Source organism: Myotis lucifugus, unplaced genomic scaffold (assembly GCF_000147115.1).
Source record: "Myotis lucifugus unplaced genomic scaffold, Myoluc2.0 scaffold_487, whole genome shotgun sequence".
Lineage (NCBI taxonomy): Eukaryota > Metazoa > Chordata > Mammalia > Chiroptera > Vespertilionidae > Myotis > Myotis lucifugus.
Window position 1 is genome coordinate 517,664 of NW_005871535.1, and position 24,570 is coordinate 542,233.

Below are 24,570 nucleotides of genomic sequence, written 5' to 3' on the forward strand. Positions count from 1 at the left end.
AAGACAATACTTTGTTCTGGACCAGGTAATGTGGACAGAAGCATTTAAGAGCCACTTCCACCCTTCTCATTCCTGACATGGCAGCCCTCAGTTGAGGTAGAGGGAGACTGTATTCCTGAGTTAGCATAGAGGCCCTGCCAATTTACATGGAACTTTGTGTGAGCAAGAAGTAAACTTATTTGTCCTAGCTGGTTTGGCTCAGTGGATAGAGCGTCAGCCTGCAAACTGAAAGGTCTCAGGTTCAATTCCAGTCAAGGGCACATGCCTGGGTTGCAGGCTTGATCCCCAGTAGGGGGCGTGCAGAAGGCAGCTGATCAATGATTGTTTCTCATCATTGATGTTTCTATCTCTCCCTCTCCCTTCCTCTCTGAAATTAATAAAAACACATTAAAAAAGAAGTAAACTTTTATTGTGTTAAGTCTTTAATATTTTGGGGAGCTTTGTTACTATAGCATAGTCTACCAATCTTCTACATTATTTTTTATGTATATTTTATAATATGTATATAGCTTATCCTTTGTAATAAAAGATAAACATGTAAATTGACCATCCCTCTGTTACTTTCACCAGCCAATCAGGAGTGAGTATGCAAATTAACTGACAAAGATGGCGGGTTGATTTGCATACATAGGCACCGGGCGGAGAGAAGAGTGGGTGAGCCAGCAGCTTGGGGGGATGTGGCTCCCTCAGTCGCTCTCCCCCAAGCCACTGGGTGGAGAGCGGAGCAGGAGAGCTGGAGGCTTGGGGAGCCGTGGCTCCCTTGGTCACTCCCAGCAGTGCGGGGAGCACCAGGAATTCTGGGAATAGTAGTTCTTATGGCAGCCCCAGGACCAGAAGTGGAAGCCCAGAATGTGGGGAGCACCAGGAATGCTGGGAATTGTAGTTCTAGTGGCAGACAGCTCTCCTAGACACTAGAGCAGCTGTGGGCAAACTACGGCCCGCAGGCCGGATCTGGCCCGTTTGAAATGAATAAAACTAAAAAAAAAAAAAAGACCGTACCCTTTTATGTAATGATGTTTACTTTGAATTTATATTAGTTCACACAAACACTCCATCCATGCTTTTGTTCCGGCCCTCCGGTCCAGTTTAAGAACCCATTGTGGCCCTCGAGTCAAAAAGTTTGCCCACCCCTGCACTAGAGCAAAGTGAGCCTGGAGCAAGTTACTGTTGTGGTGGGGGATGGAGGGAAAACAAAGGTGAGAGACATAAGTAAAATCAGAGTGTCTAGAAAAAATCAAAGGGAAGATATCCTAAAACTTCCAGGAAATCTCCACCAATGAAGCAAAGAAAAAAAAAAGCCTCTATTATTCTGTGAGCAACAAATCAAACTGGGTTGGGGGTCTCAGACAATTCGCTCATATGATTGCAAAGACAGACAGAAACTCCCGGATTGGAGAGGGTTCCCCTGAGGGTTCCCAGATTGGAGAGGGTACATGTCGGGCTGAGGGACCCCCACACACACCAGTGCACGAATGTCATGCACCGGGCCTGTAGTAATTATTTAATGGTGGCAATAGCATACTTAGCATAGCATAGAAAGGCTTTCATGATCTAATTCCTATCTGTCCAACATTATTTCCCACAATATTCATATCTCTAACTTTATACTTACATTTTTCCAGGTTAAACACAACATGCTGTCTCACACCTATGTCTTTGCACTTGAATTCTCTTTTCTCCTTCTACTTATCAGATACACTAGAGGCCTGGTGCACGAAATTAGTGCATGGAGGGGTCCCTCAGCCTGGCCTGCATCCTCTCGCAATCTGGGACCCCTTGGGGGATGTCAGACCTAAACCGGCAGTTGGACATCCCTCTCGCAATCCGGGACACTGCATGCACCAGTGACCATACTTTTCATACAGGTGAAAGGCATCTTGTATGGGTATCTATATTTTTTTGCCCTAATTATAAAAAGTAGTACATAACATGATCCTTCTGAGGCAGTAGTACCATTTTCCCCATCTTATGGTTGGAAAAACTGAAGCAGAGAGAAGTTAAGTAATTGGCTTTGTCACACAGTTTTAAGTGTCAGAATCAGGGTTGACCACAAAATGTGCAAGCCAGAGTCCATGCGTGTCATCGCTGCATCATCGTGTTTCTTCAGTGTTAGAGTAGCCTTGCCAGGTTTTAATTTTTAAATCTAAGGGACTGTTCCCAATTTATAGGGTAGGGTCCCTAGGTCTGGCCAGTGATCAGGGCCAATCTGTGGGGTGACCAGTGGGCAGGGTGATTGGGGGACCCCCACTGGCACCTGCCTTGGCTGGCAGCCTGGCACTGCCCACTGGCCGGCCCCACCCCCCAATTTCCACCGGTGGTCGCCTCCGGGGGCAGCTCCTGCATTGAGCGTCTGCCCCCGGTGGTCAGTGTGCATCATAGTGACTGGCCATTCCGCAGGTCATTCTGCCACTAGGTCAATTTGCATATTGGGGTTTTATTATATAGGATGTGCATCTTTCAAATTCCCAATTGCCATCACTTTCCCAGGAAATGCTTTCCTGATTTTCTCTATTTTCTTTATACATTTGGAATTTTTCAGTTCAAATTTATTTAGCTTTATTTCTGCCATTAATGGTAAATTATAAACTTGCAATATAGCTATTTCTGATGACCTGGTATATAGGGGATATAAATAAATATTTGTTAAATGAATGCCCTATTTTTAAATGTATATATTCTTATTGATAGTATTACAGGTATCTCCCATTTTCCTCCCCCCTTTACTTTCCTTCTCCCAGCCCCTATCCATGCCCCTATTTTTTAACATAGAACTGTTCAAATCTTTATTGGTTAATACCGTCCTGAAAATTAGTTGATAGTCAACTGAGAGTAAGATAGGTGACCTTTTGTACAGATTTAGGAGGTTAAGAAGAAAAAATGAGAGCATGGAAAAGAGAAATTCTGTCACTTACAGTTTTGCTGTGATCCAGTTAGGGCTTCCATAGTAATAGTCATATTCTGTATTCGTTTATCATATACCAGAATGTTACTGCACTCTTTTTTTCCTTCTGATATTGCATTAGATTTTTTTCCAGTTTCCCCCATTAAGATATAATTGATATATGACATTGTATTAGTTTTAGGTGTACAACTTAATGATTTAATATTTGTATATATTGTGAAATGTTTACCACAATAACTCGTTAATCTCTGTTACCATGCATAGTAATAAGTTTTCTCCTTCTGATGAGAACTTTTTTTAAATCCTCACCCAAGGCTATGTTTTTAATATGTACATTTTTTTAATTGATTTCAGAGAGGAAGGGAGAGGGGGAGAGAGATAGAAACATCAATGATGAAAGAGAATCATTGATCAGCTGCCTCCTGCACATCCTCTACTGGGGATCGAGTCTATAACAGAGCACACACCCCGACCAGGAATCTAACTGTGATCTCTGATTCATATGTTGACGTTCAACCATTGAGGCACACCAGCTGGGCCCGAGGATATGTTTTTATTGATATTTTTAGAGAGAGAAGAAGCGGGCTGGGGGGGAGGTGGGGAGAGGAGAGAATTATCTATGTGAGAGAAACATTCATCAGTTGCCTCCCATACGAGCCCCATCTGGGGATTGAATTCACAATGTAGGTATGTGCCCTGACCGGGAATCAAAACTGCAACGTTTTGGTGTACATCACGATACTTCAACCAACTGAGCCACCCAGCCAGAGTGTGAGGAGAACTTTTAAGATCTGTCTTAGGGACTTTTAAATATTAAATATAGCATTATTAACTGTAGTCACCATGTTATACATTACACCTCCAGTAATAGTCCTCTTATTCCTCCATTTTGCTATGTGAAGTTGCTTGATATTCATGAAGACACCTCACAGTTGGTGTCTTCAAGAGTTTTTTGTTTCTTTGTTAGTTTGTTTTGTGTTAAAAAAATTAAAATGTGTAAATACAGATTAAAGAACAAATTCTTATGTACCAACTACCTAGGTCAATAATAGAACTTTGTCATAGTCCAGGGGCCCCTAATGTGCCCTTCCCTGATTGAATTACCATATCACCTCCTAAAGTAATCGCCATCCTGAATTTTATGGAAATCATTCCTTTGTTTTTTGTTTGTTTTCATCATATATGTCTTAACTCCACACTACCTTGTTAAGTGTGTCTGTTTTAAAACTTTATAGTAAATGGAGTCATATTGCATGTACCTTTCTGTGACACGCTTGTTTTGTGCAAGATCATTTTTGAAATTCGTCTATGTGGTGTACAATTTTACTTCACTTATTTCCACTGCTGCATAATATTCCATTGAATTAACACACTGTAATTTACTTATTCATTCTATTTATGGGCATTTGGCTTGTGTCAAGAGTTTGCTGTTATAAACAGTGCTGCTGTAACATTCTCACATATGTCCTGTGCAAGAATTTATCTGTGTAGATACATAGCAGTAGAATAACTAGGACATAGCGTGCACACATGTGAAATTTTATAGGGTATACCAAACTGTTTTTGCAAAGTTGTCATAGCTATTTTCTCTTTCACCAATAGTGTGTGTATGTGTGTGTAGGGGGGCATTCCTCATTGCTCTGAGTCCTTCTTAACACTTGGTATTATTCAACTTAAAAAATTTTGCCAGGCTGGTGATATGAAATGATATCCATAATGATTTGAATGGACGTGTCTCTAATTATTAATGAGGTTGGACATATTTTTTAAAAATATTTTTTATTCACTTCAGAGAGAAAGGGAGAGGGAGAGAGAGATAGAAACATCAATGATGAGAGAGAATCATTGAGTGGCTGCCTTCTGCACTCTCCCTACTGGGGATCTAGCCCAAAACCTGGGCATGTGCTCTTGACCAGAATCGAAGCCCAAACCTTCTGTTTCACTTCTGTTTTTCATTTTTCAAATGTTATCTATATTTTTCTCTTTTATTCATAGGGCTTTTAAAATATATTCTTGATACTAATAATTTGCCAATTAAATGAATTTTAAATATCTTCTTAGTGACTAAGTGGATATGGGAGGTGGGGGGAAAGAAGGAGTCTCTGCTTTGGGTGGATGATGGTGCTAGTAAACTAGGGACTGTAATAGAGGAGGGGAAATAGATTTTGGGGAGAAGGGAATTAATTTATTTTGGAGTTTGATGTTCCTATGGGATCTCCTGGTGGAGATGTTTCATAGAAAGTTGGCTTTAAGGGCCTGAAGCTCAGGACGTGTCAGTTATGCCACATCAATTCTGAAGGAACCTTGTATGATGGGCCTTTCAGGAGAGTACAGTTAGGAATATGGTAGTTTCATTTTAAAAATTTATTTAATTTAATATTATTTTATTTTTTCCATCACCATTTATATCCTGTATGCCTTTTTCCATCCCCGCCCCCCCCCCCCCCTCACCACACTGTTGCCCATGTTTTCTCTCTTTTAGGAATACGGTAATTTTCAAACTCATTTGTCCTCTACCCATCCCAACTTCTCTAGGCTATGGATTCTCCAATTTAAGCATCTCATGAAATAAATGTCCCAATCAAATGACCCACCAGACACTTCATCATAGTTGTAATTAGTTTATTACCTTTTTGGTCTCTCCAGAGAGCACATCATTTTTATTTTGAAAAACAACCAGCATATTTGTCTTACACAATATGCAAAGAAAATACCTAGATTTTAAAATTTCTTCCTTTGCTCATTCATGTGTAGAATTTATACAAGTTACTTTATAAACACTAAAAACAATGTAAGAAACATATACATCTAAGAATTCTACATTGTATAGTCTTGCATTAAATAATACTGTTTCCACATACATTTTCAGACATTTCTAGTTTCTATGTATTTTGTTATATATGTACATCTACACACACACACACACACACACACACACACACACGTGTATAGGAGCATACAACCACCAGAAGAATCTGAGCCCCTTTGAAGGATGGCAGTAGCAGCCCAAGGAATGAAGATCTTTCTTTAAAAAGCATATTGAATTATGATTTCGATTGCATTCTTCTTAGTTATTTGAGATTCTAAGACCTTTGGTAACCCAGAGGCAGAAAGATCCCTTAATAACATTTAAAAGGTATGAAAGGTGAAGAAAGCAGGGCTAGGATTTGGCACATTCACTAAGAACGTAGCACCTAAGCATAGCTTATAATATAGTACCAGCGCAGAGTTACTACTGAACAGCTCAGGATGATGAACCATCCACCTCCCTGCAGGAATAATAGCAGCTAATTTGGTGACTGGTTTGTCACCTTTTAGGAGAACTGCAATCCAGGGACAAATTGGGCTTGACGTATACTGTATATAAGGAACTGATGGTCCATCCTTAACAGTAATGCAGTGATTATGCTTCTCTCTGTGTTTGAGATCTTTTAGACCTGGAAGAAGAGAAAGAAGGTGTAAAAATTTGACACTCTTAACTCTGGCTTCAATCTGTGTTCTACTTGAAACTTACTGATTTCATAGATAACCCCAAGTCCTCAGGTGAAGTGTGTGGTGAGCTTTCCTGCTGCTACACAATCACTGTGGATTTCAGGTGTTCCTTTTTAAGGCCAGGAAAGGCTTGGGGGAGGTTTGGCAGCTTTGCTTGGATAGTTATAGCTCTGCCTCAAGGCTGAAGTGCCTTGACACTTTTAGACAGGTAGTCAGGGTAACTTTTGATACCACAGAGATGGCACCTTGGTATATAAATAACTGGAGGTAGAGGAGAGGGCATGATGATAACACACTTTCAAGCCAAGGATCCCACCGAAAAGCTCAATGCAAATATTTCTAACTTCCCAGGATTTGAAATTTCTTAAAGGACAGTTATGCTGCAAGCAACAGCAAACCTACCTTTTCTTGTTAATTGCTTTCAGTATCTTCTTGATGATCTTAGACTCTGGATTCAGACATATTTTCTCCCCGTTCCTTTTCATTGTGGCACTATGGAAGTAAATAGGAGTGAAAATATATAAAATATGTTGGGCCAATAAACAGATGGAATATACAGTTTTTAAGATATTTAAGTTTCACTCTACATGTTCCCCTTTGCTATATAGAAGTGTTAGAATCATCACAAACCCTTTACTGCTTTTGTGATCAATAAATATTTTTATGTGATTACAGCCAGGGAAATTATCATCAGGGATATTCTACTCACATGATCTCAACACGCGGACAAGATGGACTTGCAGGGATCATTTCAAGTTTTTCTAAGGACCTTGGATTAACAGGCTGATTACTAATCTTGATGCAGCTACAGCGTGTAGTTCTATTGAGAGGTATTCCTGCAGAAAAAGAGACAGGTACAGCAGGGGAGGTTAGCACAGTTTTCATCTTAGGCATCTGATGTGGTGCTTAGCAGAAACTATAATCCCCTGTCATCACATAGTCAACCTGAGAAGGGGTTATTCCATTATAAAACAGCTCTGAATGATTAATTAGTTAATTATCTGAAAGAATGTAATTGCAACTTATTGATTTTAAGATCATATCATTGAGCATAGTTCATATGATTAATTAAGCTAACTAAGGGGGTATCTGTTCTTTTCTTTCTCCTCATTCCTTCACATTTTCTATCGTTCCTTTCCCCTTCCCCTTTTGCTCCCACCTCCTCCTCCTTTCATTTATTCCACTTGCTTCTCTGATTGTTAACTCTGTGACCAGAGGGAATCTCGGTTCATTTACCCTTCATTCATAGGCAGGCTGTAAAACTGCAAATACACTATTTCTATATTTGTAGAATTTACACCTAGTTCTATTTCTGACTTTATTTTAAATATCCCTTGGTGTTCCTTACCTTGAGTTCCATTCAGAGTCAGAAGGATGAGACAGAACATGAGAACAGCTCTTTGGTTCATGGTGCTGTGACTGGAGGTTCCTCTGCAGTAGGCTCAGAATGTCTGTGCAGTTGAGGAATGTCTCAGAAAACACGGGGCTAGGATGCAGTATTTATTTGTAAAGGCACATTTCCTCTCTAACTCTGATTGGATAACATTACCATTGACTCAGCTAAACCTGCCTTCTGTTCCTTGGGGAAGTCCCATGTTAAAGAATTGAAGGTTTATTTATATTGATTGTGGCTTCTGAGTTATGGAATTTCCCTCCATCCCCTCTTTTCCATGAAAGCGAGTTAGGTTTCACTTTCCAAATCATGAACTATTTCTTGAAAAACAGAACTTCATTGAATGTAGAAGTAATTTTTAAATGGATCTTTGATTTTCATCTTGAACCTCCTGAAAAATAAAAATGTCAACTTAATCCTCAAGTCAAAGGCCTGAATATAGTTTTAAGATGAATATGTCTTAACATGATTTTTTGTGTTTTTTTTCTTTTTCTTTTTTTCTTTTTTCATATGGCATAGGTATCAATCAACATTACTAACTCCATTTTAACAGACAGGCTAAGTGAAGATGGGAGAATTTAAATTTACATAATTTGCTACCAAGTGGCAGAGCCACAACTAGAACTGGAGTCTTCTGATCTAGTCCCATTTTTACACCTGGAATGTGAAGATGAAAAAAACTTGGTCTTTGTTCTATGACAGTGATTTTCAACGGGTGTGCCACAAGCATTTTTAAAACACGCAATACCTGACTATTTAGTCAGGAGCACTGACCTCTTTTTTCTTAACTTTTCAAATTAAAAAATGACAACCTGCCCAGCCAGCCTCAGTGGTTGTATTGACCTGTGAACCAGGAGGTCACCATTTGATTCCCGGTCAGGGCATATGCCTGGGTTGGGGGGCTTGATCCCCAGTGGGGGGTGTGCAGGAGGCAGCCAACCAATGATTCTCTCTCGTCATTGATATTTCCTTTTTTTTTTTCTATGTGGGATGGTTGATCTTGAGCCTGCAGGGAGCAAGCTGGTTCCAAACTTCTCCAAGTCCACATTTCTTTGCTTCCAATTCTTACGTGTCCAAAGACAGGAAACCACAGACATTCCTTTGTAGGAGTGTTTAATATTGTGTTTTGAGTCCATCTTAATTTGTAGTTGTAAGGCATGATTAGAAATATCTTATATTTATTCACTGAAATACACTTATATGTATTTCAGAGATATCATTTACTTTCTCATTTTATTCCTATAATAACCCTGTAAGAAGTTATCTTCATTTTATATATGGAAGAATAATTTTAGAGGTTAGATAATTGTGTTAAGTCATACAAAGGTTGCCATCTATTTATTCTAACTATGATGTTTTTTCTCAACATTTATTTTAAACTTCTATAATTACTTTCAAAGGCTACGTGATTTTTAAAAAATGACTCTAATCAACTTTTAAAAATTCCTCAGTAATAGCAATTTTTCATCTTTTGTAGGTAAATCTAATTTTTGGAGATAGTAAGTTAGCCAGGCATTGCTCTATGATAAAATATATAAAGAAGTAGGTTTGGTCTTCTTGAAGAAGGTTAAAGATATAAAACTCGCAAGTGTCAACGAATTCCAGAAATGTTTTGGCCATTCATAACATCATTAAAATAAATGAATAGCCTCTAACATAACTTATTTTGATGGAGAACAATACTCATTTGGATAATTGATTTCTGATGTGTTAGTAAAAAAATTTCATGTATTACAGTCAATCCTTGAATAAAAACATCATAACATTAAGAATGGAGTAAGAAAAGGATTCATAGCTACAATAGGATTGTTGCAAAAACAAAGGATGCTTTTTGAAGAAATACATTTAAAAGAGGGGAATATGCCCTAGCAATTTGACTTAGTGGATAGAGCATTGGCCTGCAGACTGAAGGGTCCCAGGTTGGATTCTGGTCAAAGGCATATGCCCAGATTATGGGCTTCCTCCCCACTGGGGAGCGTGCAGGTGGCAGCTGATAAATGATTCTCTCTCATCATTGATGTTTCTCTCTCCCTCTCTCCCTCTCCCTTCCTCTCTGAAATCAATAAAAATATATTTAAAAATAAAAGGGGCATTAGTAGAGACAGACCTTGGGAGAACAGGATGGAAACAGAGGTTGATTTAAGGTGGGTACAGCTCTAAGAAGACTGTCAAGTGCAAAGCAAAGGGGAAAAAGTATTAACCATTAAACTGATAACAGTGACAACTGAAATTAGCACTATTCCCACTGGATGACAGATCAGGGCAAAACTTTGTGTCTTATCTTAGCATTAGTACTTGTCTGATTATTCACTGCAGATAATATCAGCAGGAAGCAGGTGATACCAATATAGTAAAATTTGTTGGGCCTGATAGCGATGTTCAGCAGTATCCAAGTCTGGTTGTGTTCTTTGCAAGGTATTGGTAACAGGAGATGCAAGATGAAACACTGTTCCAAATGCAGGCATTACTCTACAGGGAAATCTGATGCAGGTGATACTTGGAACCTCAGAAAATATCTGGGAGGTCTTTTCATAGTTAGGTAGGCCGAAACAATGTAGAGCTAGGCCAGGGAAAGGCAATGCTTAGGCTATTGTAGGATTAGGCTAGTGTATCTGTCATGTTCTGGCCCAAAACTTGGTGAAGAGGCCAAGATAAAAGCCCATATCTGCAAACTGGGCACACATAAGACTTGGAACCTCAAATGCAGGAACTCTGTCATCAGAACAGTGAATGAATTATTGCTTAGGGCAGGCAGAAATTGCTAGACTGCTGAATTCCAGGTCAGTTTGTTCCAGGGATTGGAACAAAACTAAGCTTTTAAATGGGTAAATCAGTGAACTTAGCTGTGGGAAACTAAAAAGACAAAAGGAAAGGAAATGAATCAGTGACTAATACAACCCAGAAGATTTTCACCCAGCAAAGAGGCTTTCTTCTGACGAGGGAAAAGCTTATAAGAAACAGTGACATGGACAAGCCATTCCAATAGCTGCTTGTGCAGAATAAAAGTTGGACTATGAGTAAAAATGCCAAAAATATTCAGAGAAATGTCTGACCTCATGGATGAAAGAGGCTCTGAACAGTTCAACATTGAACAATAAAATAGATACATGGTGATAATTTTGCTTTTCTTAGTATCTAAGTTCTCAGTTAAGATGTTGTCTGTATAAGCAAAGAGGAAAGTTGAGGCTAAGTGGACTAAATATCTTATTAATGAGAAAATTTTTTTATTTAGTTGATTTTTATTAAACACTAGAAGCCTGGTGCATGACATTAGTGCTGGCCTGCGCCCTTTAGCAGTCTGGGAGCCCTCGGGGGATGTGCCGAAGCCGCAGTCGGACATCCTTAGCGCTGCCATGGAGGCGGGAGAGGCTCCCACCACTGCTGCTTTGCTCCCCGGCTGTCAGCCCGGCTTGTGGATGAGCAGTGCTCCTCCTGTGGGAGCACACTGACCATCAGGGGGCAGCTCCTGTGTTGAGCATCTGCCCCCTGGTGGTCAGTGCGCATCATAGTGACTGGTCATTCTGCCAGTTGTTCTGCCGTTTGGTCAATTTGTATATTAGGCTTTATTATATAGGATATAATTATCTTTCAAATAAGACTTAAAAGATACAATTATACTATTTTTTCTATTTACCCATGTGGTTCTCTGTACTGATGATCTAGGCTTATTTTTTCTCTCTCATTAAAAAAAAATATTTTATTGATTATTTTACAGAGAAGAAGAGGGATAGAGAGTTAGAAACATCAATCAGCTGCCTCCTGCCCACCCCCTACTGGGGATGTGCCCACAACCAAGGTACATGCCCTTGACCAGAATCGAACCTGGGACCTTTCAGTCCGCAAGCCGACGCTCTATCCCAGCCGTGGGCAAACTACGGCCCGCGGGCCGGATCCGGCCCGTTTGAAATGAATAAAACTAAAAAAAAAAAAGACCAGACCGTTTTATGTAATGATGTTTACTTTGAATTTATATTAGTTCACACAAACACTCCATCCATGCTTTTGTTCCGGCCCTCCGGTCCAGTTTAAGAACCCATTGTGGCCCTCGAGTCAAAAAGTTTGCCCACCCCTGCTCTATCCACTGAGCCAAACTGGTTAGGGCTCTCTCATTTTTTAAAAAATTTATTGTTGAAAGTATAGATGTCTGCTTTGTCATCCTTTTGTTAAGTTGTATGAGTGCCTTATATATTTTCTAAATTAACCCCTTATCAGATGTTCATTGGCAAATATGTTCTCCCACGTAGTTGGCTCTCTTTTTATTTTGTTGGTGGTTTCTTTTGCTGTTCAGAAGCATTTTATTTTGATGTAGTCCCATTTGTTTATTTTCTCCTTAGTTTCCTTTGTCCTAGGATATGTATCAGTAGACATTGCTTTTGACAAGTTTCTTAGTATTCACTGATCTGAGTCTAGTTTTGAAAGGAAATAGAAGTTAAGGAAGTATCCCATCTTAGTTTCAGTTTCCAATGCCATAATTAAAAGCTTAATTATGGCATCAGTCTAAAAGAAAAAGTTTGCTCCGGAAGACTTCTTATAGACCCGGAAAAAAAAATGCTTTCCGAGAAACTAATGTGCTTAGAAGAAATTTCCTAAAAAGCAGTAGGAGGAATTCAGTGATTTCTGTAGACTGGGAATCCCCTCAGCTAATATACAATAATACTCCTTAGAAAGTATGGGAGAGGAGGGCAAAGCTTTCCCTTTCATAGTTTTCACTGAGCTCCCACAAGATTCCCTAAGCTCACAATGCCTATAATACTGGTTACATACTTTTGAATTAACCCTTCATAGCCAGCCCGAGCAAAATCCAAAGTGGAGATGGGCCCTTACAGTTGTCATTCTTGGCAGAGCTGAGATTAGCTTCTGATTTTAGATCATGCAATGCTTTGTTTTCCTTACACTTGAGGGGATGATGAAATGGGTTGGAAATCTAGAGATATAGTATACTAGAGGCCCAGTGCACAAAATTCATGCATGGGTAGGGTCCCTACCGGCTGCTGGCTGGGGCCTTCATTCTGTGCCCCGCCCCCTGGTGGTCAGTGCACATCATAGCAAGCGATTGAACTCCTAGTCGGTTGAACTCCCAAGGGACACTTTGCATATTAGGCTTTTATATATATAGATCTGTCTCTTACTTGCTCTGTGATTTTGGACATATTTTTTGGCCTGTTTATGCTTCAATTTTTTTCTTTGCAAATGTGCATCTTGAAGCCTAACCCATCCACCTGCCAAGTTGATCTAAAGATGACAGGAAATTAAAAGTATGTTTAAGCCCTAGCCGGTTTGGCTCAGTGGATAGAGCATTGACCTGCGGACTGAAGGGTCCCGGGTTCAATTCTGGTCAAGGACACATGCCTGAGTTGCAGGCTCGATCCCCAGTGGGGGGGGGGGGGGCGTGCAGGAGACAGCCAATCAATGATTCTCTCTCACCATTGATGTTTCTATCTCTCCCTCTCCCTTCCTCTCTGAAATCAATAAAAAACTATTTTAAAAAAATGTGTTTTAACAAGTCTAAATGAATTTTCCACTAGCTAACATTTCACAAATATAGCCAGCTTTCTGATCAAGTGTCAGTTAATTTTCTAGGTGCAACAAATAATATTTTCATTCTAGATGATGCAGTTATTCATGTAGTAAGATGTATCTCTTATTTTATAGCAGTCACTAGCTAAGGCATGACTCTCAGAACTGTGGGTTGAATCATGCAGCATTTACTCTTAAAATGTTTTTAATTAAAAACAAATTTTTTAATTACAGTGGAATCTAAAGAACAAAACAAACAAATAAAATAGGAATAGACTCATAGATACAGAAAACAGACTGATGGTTGCCAGAGGTAAGTGATTGGGAATCTGGGTGAAAAAGGTTATGGGATTAAGAAGTACAAATTGGTCCCTGGCTGGGTGGCTCAGTTGGTTAGAGCATCATCCTTTACACCAAAGGATTTTGGGTTCAATCCCCTGTTGGGGAGCATATGGGAAGCAACTGATCAGTGTTTCCCTCTCACATTGATGTTTCTCTCTCCCTTTCTCTCTCTAAAGTCAATAAAATAAAATGAAAACATATCCTTAGGTGAGGATTAAAAAAAAAGAAGTACAAATTAGTAGTTACAAAATAGTCATGAGGATGTAAAATACAACATAGGGAATATAGTCAATAATATTGTAATTACTATGTTTGGTGCCAGGTGGGTACTTGAAATATCAGTGGGACCACTTTGTAAAGTGTATAATTGTCTAACCACTATGCTGTACATCTGAAACTAATACAAAATAATATTGAATGCAGCATTCACTCTTAGGAAAGGACTTATTTAAGTAACCTGGCTTATCCTATATAATAAAAGCCTAGTTGGCATCACATCCTTGCGCAACGCCCTTGTGCGACGTCATCACTAGATGGCCATCACAAGATGGCCACGTGCACAGCAGAGGTGGGGCCTGGCAGCTGCTCCACGTGGTGAGGCCTGGGGTCCCGTGGCTCTGTGTGGCATGGAGGAGGCTGGTCCTGGCATCTCCACAGCCTTGCGCGGAGGAGGCAGGTCCCGGCCGAGGAGGCGGGTCGTGGCAGGGGAGGACAGTTGTAGGCCATCAGGCCAGCAGGGGAGGGCAGTTGGGGGCAATCAGGCCGGAAGGGGAGCAGTTAGGGGGTGATCAGGCTGGCAGGCAGAAGCGGTTAGGGGCAATCAGGCAGGCAGGCACGCGAGCGGTTAGGAGCCAGCAGTCCCAGATTGTGAGAGGGATGTCTGACTGCCGGGTTACGCCTGATCCCCAAAGGGGTCCCAGATTGGAGAAGGTGCAGGCTGGGTTGAGGGACACCCCCTCCTCTGTGCATGAATTTTGTGCACCAGGCCTCTAGTCTACAATAAATCAAATTAGACTGTGAATTTATAAAACAAGACAAGGATACCTATTTTTTACTTCTTTCCATTGTACTGTAGGTTGTAGAGGGAAAAATAAAACAAAAAGAGGAAATTAAAGCCATAAGAATTGGAAAGAAAGAAAATTTTGCAGAAAAGGTTGCATCAAAAACCCAAAAGAATTTACTAAGTTTTAGAAATAATAGCAGAATTTATCAAAGTGGAATGATAGAAGGTTAATGTATTACACTTTCTACTCAGTAACAAATATAAATTATCTTTACAATAGCAATGACAAATACTTAACAATGTAAATACTTAGGAATAAAAGTAACAAAAGGCAAGCAAGGCTTGTTCGCAAAAAATGTAGATGAATTTTTCTAAACTAATGTCAAGTAAAATAATGTTCAGATTAAATACAGAATGATAACCCTTTGATAAAACTCAGGTAAATATTTTGTTTAGGTATGTATATGTAAATAAAACTATTTTTAAGAAGCAAGGGAGTGATGGTTGCACAACAGTGTGAATGCACTTAATGCCACTGAACTGTACACTTAAAAATGTCTAAGATAGGTCCTGCAGGGTAGCTAAGTTGGTTAGAATGTTGTCCTAATATGCCTAGGTTGCAAGTTTGATCCCTAATCAGGACACATACAAGAATCAACCAATGAATGCACAAATAAGTGGAACAAGAAATTAATTTGTTCTCTCTCTTTCTCTCCTTCCCTCCCACCCTCTCTCCCTCCTCTCTCTTTCTAAAATCAATAAATAAAAAAATATTTTAGATAGTAAGATGTTAGGTTATGTGTATTTTACAAAAGCAAGGAAATAATAAACACAGAATTCAGGATAACAATTATCTTGGGGTTGGAGGATCAATGAAATGGGATAGGGAAGGAACATAGCTATATCTTAAATTACTGTTAATGTTCCAGTTCTTGATTTTTTTGGGTGGTGAGTTCATGGGTCTTCATTATATTACAAATATATAAATATATGCATGAATGTATCAGAGATTACAGTCTATATATCACCAACTAAAATAATGATTAACTCAAATCTGTACACCTGAGGTCCATTAAAAATTAATTTACCGTAAAATCCTCACTTCTGAGAAATAGTAAGTTTTAGTTTCCTGTTTTCTCCTTGGAGAGGTGCCAAAGAAATGTGGCATAATTATGCCTCTACTTTTCTGAGTCAGTTTTTATTTTAATAAGAAATATTGGATGTTTCCAAAATCTCTGTTAAATTGTAGCAATATTTTGGCTTAACAGAGTGATTGGTAAGTTTAAATCAGCCTACTCTTCAGAGAGGGTCACTGAGTTGTTAATCCAGAGATCAAATAACTGAAAGGAGAAAGAGATGGGAAGATTATGGTCAGTAAATTAAATTGACTAGATGAGGTGGTAGGAGATAAAGCCAGAAGATAGGCAGAGAAGAGGGAAGAAGGTGGGAATTGGTTTCCTTTCCTACACACACACACACACACACACACACACACACACACATTCTCTCTCTCTCTCTCTCTCTCTCTCTCTCTCTTTCTTTTTCTTTTAATTTTATTTTATTGTTTAAAGTATTACAAATAGTAGTACATATGACTCCTTTTTTCCCCCCATTGACCTTCCCCTGGCCTCACCTACCCCCCAGCACATGTCCTCACTGCTCCAGTTCTGCAGGGAATCAGTGCTTCTCCCTGAGTCGGGTGGACTCAGGGGGGGGGGGGGGGCAGCCTGGGAACCTTCCAGAAACAGTCTCCGTGGCCCCAGAAGGAGGCAGGTAGGGCAGGCAGAGGGGTCTCCTGTGCCATCCCCGAGGCACACGGAGGAGGCGTCTCTGTCCCATCTGAACCTGCACCCAGACGCCTCAGTCTCGGGGGACAGGAGGGAGGGGGAAGAAGTGTCACCCTTGGAGAACTGCTGTTCTATAATTTAATATAGTGTAATCTGTGCACAGTCAATCCTTCCATACTTGTTACATACTGAACACTTAAGACTACTACTACAAAGCACATGAATAATATTTAGTGGTTATATTTATTGGAACCCTTAATGCCAAGTAAAAAAAGAACAGTAATAACAAAAGAAATTAGTGAAAAAAATTATGTAAAGTCTATAGTAACTCACCTCAGGCTATTTCCTATATCCTACCAGTTTACTGAGCTGTAGCAAGCAACTATATCTGCATTCCTAGTGCCAGGATTTCCAGGAAGTATAGTTATTCTTCTGTGGTACTTAAGTGAAACTATAGTTTGCAGTGTACATAATGATGTCAGTCTCTAATAAAGTTTGCAAACAAGGCAAGGAGAAACGACACTCCCCACCCACAATCTATCTCCCAATAATCCAAAAGTTGTGTGTGTGAGTGTACTATTAATAATCCACAGAATGATTTGACTGCATCATAAATATATTTGTTGGTTCTGGAAATCTTTAAGAAACAGATACTATCCTCTTCCTTTGGTGCCTCAGGCCTCGGCTGCGGCCCTGGTTTCAACATGCGCTAAGGGTCTGGCACTGGTGGCTGCAGGCATGGGTCTGCAGGCACGCACTGCCTCTGCCCTGGGAGCCACTGAAAAATTTTTAAAAAGTGAAAAAAAAGAAAGAAACAGATACTGAAGTGGTATATTAATTTTTTATGGGTATATTAAATATATTAAGTACCATACTCATCAGCCAAAAGTAATTAAATATTTTAGTCTTTCCTTTTTTTCTTTTTGATTTTTTTCTCTTTATTTTATTTTTATAATATATAAATCTATTACCAGATTGTAGGTACAAAATAATTAGCCATTTACATGCAATAAACATTAATATTTCAAGAAAAAAGAGATTTTAAATATAATATTATCAAAACTGTACTAACATAGTATAATATCACAAAAGTTGTAGGTGATATTAAAAAACTGAAAATAACAGGATTACATCTATTATATTCTAAAACTAGTGGCCCAGTGCATGAAATTCGTGCATGGGGAGGGGGGGTGTCCCTCAGCCCAGCGTGTACCCTCTCCAATTGGGGGCCCCTTGGGGGATGTCCGACTACCGGTTTAGGCCTGATCCTTGTGGGAACGGGCCTAAACCAGCAGTCGGACATCCCATTCGCAATCTGGGACTGCTGACTTCTAACCGCTCACCTGCCTGCCTGCCTGATTGCCCCTAACCACTCTGCCTGCCTGCTTGATTGCCCCTAACCCCTCTGCCTGCTGCCTGATCACCCTAACTGCCTCTGCCTGCCTGCCTGATTGCCCCTAACCCACCTCTGCCTGCCTACCTGATCACTCCCCAACTGCCCTCCCTTGCCGGCCTGATCTCACCCCCAACTGCCCTCCCCTGCAGGCCTGATCTCACCCCCAACTGCCCTCCCCTGCAGGCCTGATCTCGCCCCTCAGCTGCCCTCCCCTGCAGGCCTGATCTCACCCCCAGCTGCCCTCCCCTGCAGGCCTGATCTCGCCCCCAACTGCCCTCCCCTGCAGGCCTGGTTGCCCCCAACTGCCCTCCCTTGCTGGCCTGGTCTCCCCCAGCTGCCCTCCCCTGCCGGCCTGATCGCCCCTAACTGCCTCTGCCTTGGCCCCCACCACCATGGCTTTGTCTAGAAGGAAGTTGGACATCTGGAAGATGGCCGGTTGACCCGGTTTAATTAGCATATTATCCTTTTATGAATATAGATAGATTATATAGGATAGAATTGCTTAAATGGGGAGGAAAAGCCTTTTTCAGCAGGAGGAGATGCTCTTTGCAGACTAAAATACATAATCCCTATATCTGGACTGATAGCCAGCCATAGGCACTATACTGCCAAACCGGTTATTAAAAAATTGAACTGCTTTCTTACACCTTACACCAAAGAGCTGTTGCCCTTAAAACCCCTCCTCAGCCCCCACCTTAGGTTCTGCCTTTGCAGTTCACCCAGATTAGGTTCTGATTGGTTGGTTTCTATGCCAGTCAGCGTCAAAAGCTCTGCCTCCTGGACAGCCATGGGCTCTTCTGGGGAATCCAGAATGGCCCTGCTGACAGCTGTCTCTCTCTCCAGGCCCATCTCCTGACCTGCTCCACAGCCTCCGCAGTGGCTGTGGATCAGGCCCTGCCTCTCTCTCTCTCCAGGCTCACCAGCAGCTGTGGAGGCTGCTGATCAGGCCCTGCCTCTCTCTCCTGACCTCTCTCTCTGGGCCTGATCCACAGCTGCCACGGCAGTGGCTAGATCATTAGGCCTCTGGCCAGCCCATCCGGGCCAGAGCCTAACGACCTCGCTGGCGCCTAACTTGCCCCATTCGCGGCCCCCCCCCCAACACCACCACCACCACTGCGCCCACCCGCCTGTCACAAGCCTTGCTCTCTTGGTCCCTCCATGTACTTCCTGGTGACCAGTCGTCCATCTGGTCGTTTAGGCTATTATTAGTTACTAGAGGCCCAGTGCACAAAATTTGTGCACTCCAGGGGGAGGGAGGGGGGCCCCGCTCAGCCCGGCCTGCGCCCTCTCGCAGTCCGGGAGTCCTTGGGGGATGTCCGACTGACATCTGTCAGACATCCTTAGTGCTGCCTCGGAGGTGGGAGAGGCTGCCACCACTGCTGCTGCACTCGCCAGCTGTGAGCCTGGCTTCTGGCTGAGTGGTGCTCCCCCCCCTGCATTGAGTGTCTGCCCCCTGGTGGTCAGTGCGCATCATAGTGACCAGTCATTCCACCATTTGGCCATTTTGCATATTAGCCTTTTATTATATAGGATAGATATTTTTTCCTCTGGCTCTCTTTTTGTTCATCAGTTTATGTTGTTCATTATATTCCACAAATGAGTGAGATCATGTGATATTTATATTTCTCCAAAAGGATATGTGCACCCCTATGTTCATAGCAGCCCAATTTACAATAGCTAAGATTTGGAAACAATCTAAGAGCCCATCAACAGATGAGTGGGTTAAAAAACTGTGCTACATCTACACAATGGAATACTATGCTGATGTAAAAAAGAAGGAACTCTTACCATTTGCAACAGCATGGATGGACCCAGAGAGCATTATGCTAAGCAAACTCTTTCCTTTTCTAGTAGTATTATCCAAAACTACTCCACCTGTTTGAAGGCTTCTCTTGGTTAATTAGAACAAACAGCTCTGAATTTCTAAATCACTGTGAATATTTGGCATCTCAGGTTCTGTATGTGGTTTTTTTTGCTGTTTTTGTTTTGTTTTGCTAAACTACATCTTCCCCATCTCCTTATTCGAATCTGTTAGTGGCAGTACTATTCTTTTATTTTTAAAAAATCTTTATTGTTGAAAGTATTACATATGTCCTCTTTTTCTCCCATTGACCCCTTCTTGCCCGCCCCAGTACTATTCTTTTAAACCTTAAAGCTTAAGTTTCTTTTCTTGATTCCCTTCTCTGCCTCCACTTCAGATTTAAATCCTTAGCATTTTTCATGTTTCATTTCCTCAGGTTCAACTTTCACATACAATCTGTCACTAAGTCTATTGATTATCTTTTTGCAGTGTAATCTTGTTATATTTCTATTTTCACCATTACCACCTTAGTGTAGTCCTTATTACTTTGTTTAGTTATTTTTTAAATTGAGTTTATTGGTTTGCAAGACAGAACAGGTTTGAAGTGTACAACTCAATAAAACATCATCTGCACACAGCATGGTGCGCCCATCACCCCAAGCAGTCTCTTTCACTCTACCCCCCCTTTGCCCACGTCCACCTACCCCACCCCCTTTCCTTCTGGCCTGCTGCCCTCCCTTCTTTAGGGGGTGTGTGCAGGAGAGGCAGGGGTGGGCTAGGATACTTGGTGTAGCACAATGTCTGCCTCTTAGCACAGTGGCAGAGAGCCTCTCCCAGGGACCCCAGCAATTCTAGAATCCCATTATCTTTTGCTTTCTATTTCAACTTAATTGTGGATATCACTGATCTTCCTTGGTATGAAACTAAGACTGGGAGGTCTTTCAACAACATGTGATGGAAGTGCAAGTGTGTCTTCCTCCCAGAAAAATACCTATTTTAAACCCAAATCCCTAGTACATATAGTGAACTAAAGTAAAAATGAGTAACATCCCTTTCAAATGAAAGTCTTGATTGTTAAAAGCAATATATACATATAAGATAAGCTGAAAGGAAACTTAATTTAGTCGTTTCTCTTGACTTTATAGTGTTTTGATAACTTGCAATTATATGCAGTGCTCTACATTGATATTTATGGTTATAAAGTGGGAAAAACAGCAAAAAGTATGCACATAGGTACCACAGGTCAAGCTGTTTATATGTAAATCTGGAAATATAGAATAAAATCATTACAAATTGACAAAAGTGGAGGGGGGGGGGAGTTTAACAATGACCATGATTGACTTTTTCTAATGAGCAGCTTCATCTGTAGTTTAAAAATAGCCAGATACCTGCTCTCAGGAGAAGCCTTCAGCCTTTGAGGTCACCAGGAAAGGGGTTTCTCTGCTCTTCACACTTGGCAAAGGCAGAGGAGATGAGCTCTAACAGGTTTTGGTTTCTGGGGTTGCTGAGTGGCTTCCATTTCTCTTTGTTTCTCCGTGTGGCTCCATGTATAGGCCCAAGTAGCACCAGGGCAGCAGACAGCAGCAGGAATGCTTTGGGCATGGTGGACTGCAGCTCCTCTTGTTCCTTCCTCCTCCTTCCTCCTGGAATGGAAATACCAGGCAGCCATCACTGTGCTATGAGAGACATGGCACACTGTCCTTATCCTATATAATAAAAGCCTAATATGCTAAGTGTCCGACCATTCATTCGACCATTTGACTAGTTGCTATGGTGCGCACTGACCACCAGGGGGCAGATGCTCCAACCAGTAGGTTAGCTTGCTGCTGTTGTCTGGCTGATCGGGACTGGGTGAGATGGGCCAGACACGCCCTGGATGAATCTGTGCACTGGGCTGGTTTCGGCCCGATCCCCGCAGGTCAGGTCAAGGGACCCCACCGGTGCACGAATCCATGCACCGGGCCTCTAGTTAACTTTATGTTGTGCTAAAATACACATAACATAAAAGTTATCATTTTAACTACTTAAAAGTGTACAATTCAGTGGCATCAAGCACATTGACAATGCTGTATAATCATCACCATTATCTAGTTCCAGAACTTGTTCACTATCCTGAACAGAAACTTTGTAATCATTAAGCAGTCACTCCTCATTACCTCATCCCTAGAGCCCTTGACAACTACTTATCTGCTTTCTGTTTCTATGGATTTTCTTATTTTGGATATGTCATGTAAGTGGAATTATACAATATGTTGCCTTTTGTGTCTGCCTTTTTTACTTAGTGTAATGTTTTCCAAACTCATCTATGTTATAGCATGTATTGGTATTTCTATGCTTATTGATTTTAGAGGGGAAGAGAGAGAGAGAGAGAGAAACATCGATTGGTTAGGCCCTGACTAGGGATCAAACCAACAACCTAGGTATGTGCCCTGACCAGGAATTGAACCCATAATCTTTCGGTATACGGGATGGAGCTCCAATCAACTGAGCCACACTGGCCAGGGCTCATTTCTTTTTAAGGCTGAATAATATTCCATTGGTATATATACCACATTTTCTTTATCCATTCATTTATTGGTGGGCATTTGGTTGTTTCTACCTTTTGGCTGTTGCGAATAGTGTTGTATAAACATTTGTGTACAAATTTTTTTTGGACAACTGTTTTCAATTCTTTGGGATTGTATTTATCTAGGAGTGGAATTGCTGGGTCATTTCATAATTCTTTTAACATACTGCCCTTACTACTTTTCAGATCAGTATTTCCCAGAGTGTGGGACAATGCTAGGGGGCTCACTGATAAAACATTTAATATCAGTTATTTTCTATTTACATTCAGTCCTGATTAAATCATGGAAAGTCTCAAGTTGGTATTAGTATGACTTTCAGACATCTCACTATGTTAATTTCCCTTTTAACAAATACAGAGCAGGCCTGTTGCTTCAAACCTTTGGCATAGCTGAAATTTAGTACTTTTCATTATATTTCCTTTATTGTTACATTTTATTTCTATAGCAAGTGATAACTGATTTCATATGGATAGTAGTAAAAGTTTGCTTTTTATGTAAATGTATGTAAAGTACAGTGATACACAGAATTTGCAAAATATAATGAAGATTGATCAGAAATATGGTAAAAATGTGTAAAGGTGATATGAAAATGACTTCAAGTTTGGGAAATAGAGACTTGAGCTATGGAAACATATCCCTTCTCAGTCTTTGCCATTTCCAATTAACTTTCTATGCCATTATTAGAATAATTTATAATAACTTGGATAGGGTCATTCTCTTATTCTTGAACATTTAATCCCCATTGGATAGAGTAAAATTCAAGGTTGTTTAGCTAGACATTTGATGTCCTTCATTATTTACTCCAACCAAACCAATCTAATTATTATTTTTAACTAACCTTATACTTTCCTAACATTGTGCATTCTCATGCCATTGCTATAAGTAAGTTCCTTTCTCCTTAGTTTATATTGCCATTTAGTCATTCTATTTTCAAATATTTATTGAAGTTCTGATATGTGCTAGGCACTGTACTGTGGGCTAGAACTACTGCGGTGGTTTTCTTATTGAGTTTATACTTATGGGAGAGCATAGATTAAGCACAGGCATAATTCTTTAGTGACAACTGAAATAGTGTGATGGAAAAGTAGAGTGTTAGGAAAACAAATAGGACACCTATTTTAGTTGAGTTTTAAGGGATGGTTTCAAAGACAACCTCTTGTTAAAAACATCATTTAAGCTGAGATCTAAGTTACTAGTAGGTATTAGCTTAGTGAAGAAATGGACAGAGGGAGTAGTAATGTGCAAAAGTACTGAGGTAAAAAGGATCATGGCTTAAGTATTATGTTAATTATTTAATATGTTTATTTTGCCTGGAGAAATTTAAGTATATGGTGTCTTCTCAATAATAATGCCCTGGTCTATACTATATTACTTTAAAAATTTTATCATGTAGCCCTAACTCAAAGAATTTTTATTTTTAAAGATACACTTAAAAATCACTGTAAATAGTCAAGTATTAGATCCAAGTCTTGAAACTATCTTGGGAACTTATATAGAAGTCCCATCCTATATAATAAAAGCCTAATATGCAAATTGACTGAACGGTGGAATGACCAGCAGAACAACTGGTCACTATGATGCACACTGACCACCAGGGGTTAGACACTGAATACAGAAGCTGCCCCCTTCCTGCAGGCCCCAGGCTGGCCTAGGCGGTTGCCAGTGGGGCCCCCTGACCACCCCACTGGTCGCCCCACAGAGAGGTGGGCAGTGGCAGCAGGGGATGTGGCTGACAAGCAGGCAGTGCCAGGAGGGCTAAGGCGGGTGCTAGCAGGGGACCCCCGATCTCCCCACTGGTCACCCCGTAGATTGGCCCTAATTGCTGGCCAGGCCTAGGGACCCCACCCATGCATGAATTTTGTGCACCGGGCCTCTAGTTTCTATATAGAAATTTATGTAGATTTATGATATAATAGAGGCCCGGTGCATGAAATTCATGCACTGGGGGTGTGTGTCCCCTAGCCCAGCCTGCACCCTCTCCAATCTGGGATCCCTCTCACAATCCAGGACCACTGTCACCCAACTGCTCGCCTGCCTGCCTCATTGCCCCTAACCACTCCCCTGCCAGCCTGATTGTTGCCTAACTGCTCCCCTGCTGGCCCAATTGCCCCTAACTGCCCTCTCCTGCTGGCCTGGTCACCCCTAACTGCCCTCCCCTGCCAGCATGGTCGCCCCTAACTGTCCTCCCCTCCCGGCCTGGTCACTCCTAACTGCCCTCTCCTGCTGGTCTGATTGTCCTTAACTGCCCTCCCCTGCAGGCCTGACCCCCTCCACTGCCCTCTCCTGTTGGCCTGGTTGCCCCCAACTACCCTCCCCTGCAAGCCTGGGTCCCCCCCAAGTCCCCTCCCCTGCAGGCCTGGTCGCCCCCAA

General features: G+C 41.2%; 1 protein-coding gene and 1 non-coding gene across 2 annotated transcripts; both read right to left on the reverse strand.

The window, feature by feature from the left end:
• Window positions 1-5,507: 5,507 nt before the first annotated feature.
• On the reverse strand, window positions 5,508-7,918 carry CXCL10 (C-X-C motif chemokine ligand 10). Its single transcript, XM_006103527.3, has 4 exons — window positions 7,743-7,918; window positions 7,104-7,230; window positions 6,797-6,886; window positions 5,508-6,339 (listed from the first exon to the last, which is right to left on the reverse strand). The coding sequence occupies exons 1-4, from the start codon at window positions 7,801-7,803 to the stop codon at window positions 6,306-6,308; spliced, it is 312 nt and encodes a 103-aa protein (XP_006103589.1). The 5' UTR covers window positions 7,804-7,918; the 3' UTR covers window positions 5,508-6,305.
• An 850-nt stretch (window positions 7,919-8,768) lies between these two features.
• On the reverse strand, window positions 8,769-8,898 carry LOC111823439. The gene has a single exon (XR_002826454.1). It is a non-coding gene; the product is annotated as a small nucleolar RNA SNORA38 (small nucleolar RNA).
• Between the last annotated feature and the right edge of the window lie 15,672 nt (window positions 8,899-24,570).

Coding starts and splice junctions, on each gene's coding strand:
- CXCL10 (XM_006103527.3), bottom strand. CDS start 7,803: ATGAACCAAAGAGCTGTTCTCATGTTCTGTCTCATCCTTCTGACTCTG. Junction 6,887..7,103: donor TGTCCGCGTGTTGAGATCAT/GTGAGTAGAATA, acceptor TTACTTCCATAG/TGCCACAATGAAAAGGAACG. Junction 6,340..6,796: donor AAAGCAATTAACAAGAAAAG/GTAGGTTTGCTG, acceptor CTCTTCTTCCAG/GTCTAAAAGATCTCAAACAC.